Source organism: Oncorhynchus gorbuscha, linkage group LG10, assembly GCF_021184085.1.
Source record: "Oncorhynchus gorbuscha isolate QuinsamMale2020 ecotype Even-year linkage group LG10, OgorEven_v1.0, whole genome shotgun sequence".
NCBI lineage: Eukaryota > Metazoa > Chordata > Actinopteri > Salmoniformes > Salmonidae > Oncorhynchus > Oncorhynchus gorbuscha.
The window spans coordinates 77,131,743-77,138,835 of NC_060182.1; the positions used below are offsets into that span (position 1 = coordinate 77,131,743).

Genomic DNA, 7,093 nt, shown 5'->3' on the forward strand with positions numbered 1-7,093 from the left:
ATTTCAGACTGAGCTCAAACATCAAATTCATATTTCATAACCTTTACAAAATGTATGACAAAATTCTCATGTAACAGGGTTGAGAGTGAGCTCAATGATTGTGTGCTAACTGTCTGAGCCATATTTGCTCATGATGCTTTGGTGAGAAAGTATTGGCATCAGGTACAACTACTTTAACCCTCTCACAAAATTAATACTTACGAACAATTGCCCCCCACCCACAACTTCTCACCTGAATGTTTTTTATTTATTTGAAGGGGTTGGACAAAGGCCGTATTTGGAGTTGAGCTTCCCTTTAACCAGGGATATTTTCAGGTATTAGGCTATCCCTAGCTCGTGGTAACTTGTACTCATGTTATTTTTCATTGAGCAAATATACATATTTTGATTATATTATTATACTTTTTTAGTCCACGGAAGATGTGACGAAAACACGGGAAAACACTAGGCGGAATGTAACTGACCAAGATGCATGTTCCATTACGGATTTAATTGTCGCTACACCTATCTCGCGGCATGTTTTTCAAAACGGCGTAGCTCGGTTAGTTCGTAGATAATGATATGTTTGTATCACATTGTCACACTCAAGCTTCTATCGGTTACATCTTTAAAGTAAAAGGAATCTTCTGATATTGTTGTCTACCACAATGGAGAGTGATATTTTAGATGCGCTGGAACAAGTTGGGTAAGCAAGTATGCACAATACCACCACCGATGATGCTGTCCGCTAGCATGGGTGTTAACAATATAACAGCGTTGTGGAGTAGTGAACTACATGTATTTCAACTAGTAATTTAACTACATTAGCAGTAGGCTGGTGGTAGTTTAACTAGATTCAAATATAGGTATCTAGCTAACTTTAGTGTTTTAATACATTTGCCATAAAGAGTATCGGTGTAGCTAGCTAACTACTGGAACTACAAGGCAAGGTGACTTTAATCAATATATTCGGCTTTATTAACTCTCAGATTCGAAAATGCTCATTAGCATCAAAGTAGACATAATGCAAAACTACAAATCCCTGCAAGTTCCTGCACGTAATCTCCAGCAGACTCCTTTGCTAACAGGGATTGTGTCAATTTAAAACCTGCACAGGATAGTTCACAGAATTGTCCATTTTTAAAGAAATGTTGCCAATTTATTCATTACTACATTTAGCTAACATTCGATTGTTAATCCAGAGATCCTTACCTTTGCCTCGATTTGGCAGTCTTGTCCAGATCATCATGGCATTTGTGGTCCTATATGATATCGACATTAGCAGTTAATTAGTATTTCATTTTTTGGGGGGGTTATAATACAGGTGAATACATTGATAAAAGTTATGTTGTCCTAGAGAGATTTACATGGTTATCAGAACGTCAGGCCAGTGTAAGCCTACACAAAACACAGCCCTTATTTTAAGTGTTTCTAAAATCCCCTATGGGAAAAATGAATGATGAAAAAACTATTGGAACCATTTTCCTGTTTGAACTCTAGGTTTTATGGGTTTATGACTCATACTGTGCTCTATTACACTTTCTGTTAACATATGACCCCAAAGTGTTTTTGATTTACATATAATTTTTCACTAAGTTTGGATGTCGTCAACTACTTTTTCATAGTAGCTTTAGTTAAGTAAACTATTTTCTAGAGCTTTAGTGTAGCTTAACTTCGTCCAGTGTGAAGTAATTGGTAGCTTGGTAAACCTATATTTGCATAGTAGCTTCCCCAACACTGCAATATACACTGAACAAAACTATAAACGCAACATGTAAAGTGTTGGTGTCATGAGCTGAAATATAAGATCCCAGAAATGTCCCATATGCACAAAAAGCTTATTTCTTTTTAAATATTCTGCACAAATGTTTTTACTTCCCTGTTAATGAGCATTTCTCATTTGCCAAGATAATTCATCCACTTGACAGGTGTGGCATATCAAGAATCTGATTTAACAGCATGATCATTATACAGTTCACCTTGTGCTGGGGACAGAATTGAATGTTAATTGCTCTACCATAAGCTACCTCCAACATTGTTTTTGAGAATTTGGCAGTAGGCCCAACCGGCCTCATAACCGCAGACCACGTGTATGGCGTTGTGTGTACGAGCTGATGTCAACCCAGTGCCCGATTTTGATTGCACAAAAATACTGAGGCCTGTTTTTCTTTGACAACAGACAGACTCATGTCTGTACTCCCAGTCACGTGAACCATAGATTACGACCTAATAAAAATTATTTAAATTGACCGATTTCCTCATGAATTGTAACTCTGGAAAATCAATGAAATTGTTGCAAGTTGAGTTTTATATATTTGTTCAGTATGCTTAACTAGTGTAGTCATTCTAGACAGTGAGAGAAAAAATATAAGGGTCCTTTGCTTATTCCCTTGCAAAAGCATCCATACAACATCCAAGTGCTATTATAGCTATGATTCAATGCTAGCGTACAGCTAGATCATATTGTTTGTTGGTGCGCAGGTATGAAGGACCTCTGCAGACTGAGGAGAGGCTTGTCAGAGCATGTGAAGGTGGACTTTTATCAAAGGAGTATGTCAACCTATGCATGTGGTTAGCATCCCGTCTGAAACCATTATGTGATCTGGAAGAGAGCATTTCTTCAGGTTCAGGTTAGCCAAAAGATAATCACCTCTACTGTCCCATTTGATCAAAATGTGTTTTATTAAATCTGATAGTATTGCCATTGCTAAGTTAACTCTGAAACGTGTGTTTAGGTGACACTGATGGCCTTCAGTTTGAGATGAGTGGCATGCTGAAGGAGTTGCAGTGCCCTTATCAAGGCCTTGTTTCCGGGATTATACAGGAAGGGCTGCAGAATAAGAAAGACTATCTAAAGCTAGTATGTAAGTATTGAATTGGCCATCTGTCCAGAATCCTGGGCTGAGTACCATCATGTTATTATTATATTTTTTTCACCTTTATTAAGGTTAAGAACAAATTCTTAGGCTGTCATTGTAACAGTAACTGCCTTGTTCAGGGGCAGAACGACAGATTTTTACCTTGTCAGCTCGGGGATTCGATCTAGCAACCTTTCGGTTACTGGCCCCACGCTCTAACCACTAGGCTACCTGCCGCCCATGATACCCTTTTTGGTATGTTGCGGCTCTGCCATGGTTCAGACTTACACCTTTCCTAATATAAATCAAATCAAATTTTATCGGTCGCATACACATATTTAGCAGATGTTGTTGCGGGTGTAGCGAAATGCTTGTTCTAAGCTCCGACACTGCAGTAATATCTAACAATGGAATTAAATATATAAATATTAGGATGAACAATGTCAGTGGCATTGACTAGAGTACAGCATGTAAACATGATTAAAGTGACCAGTGATTACATGTCTATGTACATACAGTAGGGCAGCAGCCTCTAAAGTTCAGGGTTGAGTAACCGGGTGGTAGCAGGCTAGTGGAGTGACGAAGTTCAGGGCAGAGATAGAAGCTGTTTTTCAGTCTCTCGGTCCCAGCTTTGATCCACGTGTACTGACCTCACCTTCTGCATAATAGCAGGGTGAACAGGCTGTGACTCGGGTGGTTTTGGTCTTGAGTTTTAATTTTGCATGTTTTTTTTTTTTAACCTGTGGCTCCTATCTTTATTTTGCAGTGTTTTTATGCTCTGAGCTACAAGCTGCACAGATAGTAAAGAGACGACCTTCTAAGGACAAAGAACACAAAGACCGAAACGATCTCCAGGCAATCTGTGAAACACTGATGCTCCCAGAGCTAAGAGAGCAGGGAGTAGCAGAGCTGTTCTCTGGGATAGGGAAAAAGGTGTGTTCACTTCCTCTCAGAGCTCAGGTTTGGTATACAAAAACTGCAAAAACAGCCATCGTTAACTCAATAGAATATCCCAAATGCATAGCCATCAATTTTATCACTGTCTTTGTATTCAACAGATGCATTGTATCTTGTAGTGCCTTCAGAAAGTATTCACACCCCTTGACTTTTTCCAAACGTTGTTACAGCCTGAATTTAAAATTGATTAAATTGAGATTTTGTCTGTCACTGGCCTGCACACAATACCCCACTGTCAAAGTGGAATTATGTACTTTGACATCTTTACAAATGAAAAGCTGAAATGTCTTAAGTCAATAAGTAGTAGGAAATGTGCTTAAAAAGTTGCATGGACTCAATATTTGTGCAATAAGTGTTTAACATGATTTTTGAATGACTACCTAATCTCTGTACCCCACACATACAATTATGTGTAGGGTACAGGTCCCTCAATCGAGCAGTGAATTTCAAACACAGATTCTACTACAAAGACCAGGGTAGTTTTCCAGGGCCTTGCAAAGAAGGGCACCTATAAGCTGATGGGTAAATAAAAAGCAGACACTGAATATCCCTTTGAGCATGGTGAAGTTATTCATTACACTTTGGATAGTGTATTAATACACCCAGTCACTACAATGATACAGGCGTCCTTCCTAACTCAGTTGCCAGAGAGGAAGGAAACCGTACTGGGATTTCACCATGGTAACTTTAAAATAGTTAGAATTGAATGTCTGTGATAGGAGAGAACTGAGGATGGATCAAAAACATTGTAGCTACACCACAATACTAACCTTGTTGACAGGGTGAAAAGGACGCTTGTACAAAATAAAAAATACTCCAAAACATGCACTCTGTTTGCATCAAGCCACTAAAGTAGTATTGAAGAAAATGTGGCAAAGCAATGAAATTTTAGTCCAAAATACTGTTATATTTGTGTAAAATATAGCACATTACTGAGTACCACTCCATATTTTCAAGCATAGTGGTGTCTGCATCATGTTATGGGTATGCTTATAATAGTTTTTCAGGATAAAGAATAAAGGAATTAATACTTATGAAATTGTTTCTGTATTTGAATAAATGTGCAACTTTTTCTAAAAACATGTTTTCACTTTGTCATTATGGGGTATTGTGTGTAGCTGGATGAGACATCTATTTAATCAATTTTAAATTCAGGCTGTAACAACAAAATGTGGAATAAGTCAAGGAGTATGAATACTTTCTGAAAGCACTGTATGTATATCCAGATAAACGCAGTGCTTCAAGAGCTTCCAAAGGATCACATTGGAAAGCCTGTTCTGAAGAACTCTCTCGACAGTGAACAGTGGGTAAGCAGACTGCATTCAGAATGTCACCCATTTTTGTGGAGGCAAAGGGTATAATTCCTGCAAAGCCATGAGGGGATGCCAAGTGTGCATTGAATATGGGCCTTGTCTCCACAGGAGCGGCTGGAGCAGATCAACATGGTCCTGTCCTCAGAGTATGAGTGCCGACGGAGGATGCTGATCAAACGTCTTGACGTCACTGTGCAGTCTTTCGGCTGGTCAGAGAGAGCCAAGGCAGGTGGAGTGCTCTGGTGTATCTTGATAGTCTCAACGTTAGTGACCCCCTTAAATCGGCAGGCTACTCCCTTTCTGCTCTTTCTATGCAGAACGTCATTGTCCGTGTCCTATGCTCAACAAACTGTCTTGTCTGTCTGTTAGGAGAGAGTTGATAGCATGGCCAGGGCCTACCAGCCTAAGAGACACACCCTGGCCCAGAGTTCATCTGTAGGCATGGCTCACCTGCTGGCAGCCAGGGAGGACATATGCAACGTGGTGAAGACCAGCAGTGGCTCCAGCAGAGAGAATACTGCCTGTGCTGTCAATAAGGTACTGTAGCCTTCCAGACTGTGGAATGTGACCCAAGGAACATTGTGTACAAATGTCTAATGAGTGTACATAAGTCTTGAGCATTTAGACCAAGTACCCAGCAGTGGAATTGCACTAATGTTGAGTTTCCATCTTAGATTTACCCAAAAGGCTCAGACTTTTCTGTTTCCATTTATGTGGACTGGCACCTGTGTCTCACTGGACCATGGCTCTGACTTGGGGCCAAAGCTAAGCTACTGGTATTTTTCAGCTGTCATTTACATAACAATAGCTACATTAAAAACGTTTAACTAGGCAAGTTAGTGAAGAACCAATTCTTAATTAAAATGACGACATACCCCAGCCTAACCCGGACGACGCTGCGACAATTGTGTTACAGCCTGGAATCGAACCAGGGTCTGTAGTGACGCCTCTAGCACTGAGATGCAGTGCCTTAGACCGCTGTGCCACTCGGGAGCCCATGGTGCAGAGGTTGAGTATGCTTGCCCCAAGTATTTAGTGTCACACTCCTGATGGAAACACAATTATACTAGAGCTAGCATTAACATAAAACACAGGCGACACACTGGGGTGGGGTACTTCTTAGGTGGAAGTGCAGCATAAATGACTAAAATGTTCTCCATCCACTGACCTACCATTGTATTTCTCTTTTATAGATCCTGATGGGTAGGGTGCCAGATAGAGGTGGCCGGCCCTCTGAGATAGACGCCCCTCTCCCTGAGATGCCAGCCTGGCAGAAGAGACAAGACGGTGGAGGGGGTTGGGGCAGTCGAGGAGGTGGTGGTTGGGGAGGGGGTAAGAGTGGCTGGCGAGGTGGTGGAGCTGGTTGGGGTCATGGAGGAAAGAGAGGACGTTATCAATACTAACTTACCAGTTTTTTTTAAAACTGAAATGCCAGACAGTGTTCAATAGGTGAACTGAAACCTACTCATGGTTATATGCGTATATTTGAGTTCATTTTCAGAGTTCTTATGAACTGTGTTGCTGTGGAGAGTTGTAGAAGCAATACCGACAGTAAGTCAAACTCAATGACCATTTTTATATAGTTTTATGTATTTTCTGATTGTATGTTTGTAGTTTTATCAAATTAACTATTCGGAAATTTGAATTATGGTAATTAACTTTTTGATTTGAAGACTTAATCCGATTGACTTGAATAATAAAATGCTTTCTTCAGATTTAAATGCCTAGGTTCCATGTGTGTGTGTGTACTTGTCTTTGTCTTGTGTAATTCCTTATGCATAGATATTTAATTAGTTTTACATGAGTTGAGTTCATTCACCCTCATGGATTAGCCTCTTGTATCAGAAGTTTGGTGTGATTTATGTCATAATGACCGTGACCTTACAAAACCAGTGGCTTGAACGTTGGCGGTATAGTGCTTCAAGTACAACTGCAAGTGCTCTCGCCATTCACAGCGAGACACTGGATGGGGCAAACATTCAGTGA

At 40.2% G+C, this 7,093-nt stretch overlaps 1 protein-coding gene across 1 annotated transcript; it reads left to right on the forward strand.

Annotated features, from left to right (window-relative positions):
- Positions 1 to 313: 313 nt before the first annotated feature.
- LOC124045301 (protein FAM98B-like) lies at positions 314 to 6,828 on the forward strand. The gene is made up of 8 exons (XM_046364595.1): positions 314 to 685; positions 2,461 to 2,609; positions 2,715 to 2,843; positions 3,604 to 3,770; positions 5,021 to 5,101; positions 5,216 to 5,332; positions 5,477 to 5,644; positions 6,301 to 6,828. The coding sequence occupies exons 1-8, from the start codon at positions 648 to 650 to the stop codon at positions 6,508 to 6,510; spliced, it is 1,059 nt and encodes a 352-aa protein (XP_046220551.1). The 5' UTR covers positions 314 to 647; the 3' UTR covers positions 6,511 to 6,828.
- Positions 6,829 to 7,093: the final 265 nt, after the last annotated feature.

Excerpts from the sequence above, each read along its gene's own strand:
- LOC124045301 (XM_046364595.1), top strand. The coding sequence starts at position 648 with ATGGAGAGTGATATTTTAGATGCGCTGGAACAAGTTGG. Across the intron at positions 3,771-5,020 it reads TCTCTGGGATAGGGAAAAAG|ATAAACGCAGTGCTTCAAGA; the intron begins GTGTGTTCACTT and ends ATGTATATCCAG. Across the intron at positions 5,333-5,476 it reads GCTGGTCAGAGAGAGCCAAG|GAGAGAGTTGATAGCATGGC; the intron begins GCAGGTGGAGTG and ends TCTGTCTGTTAG.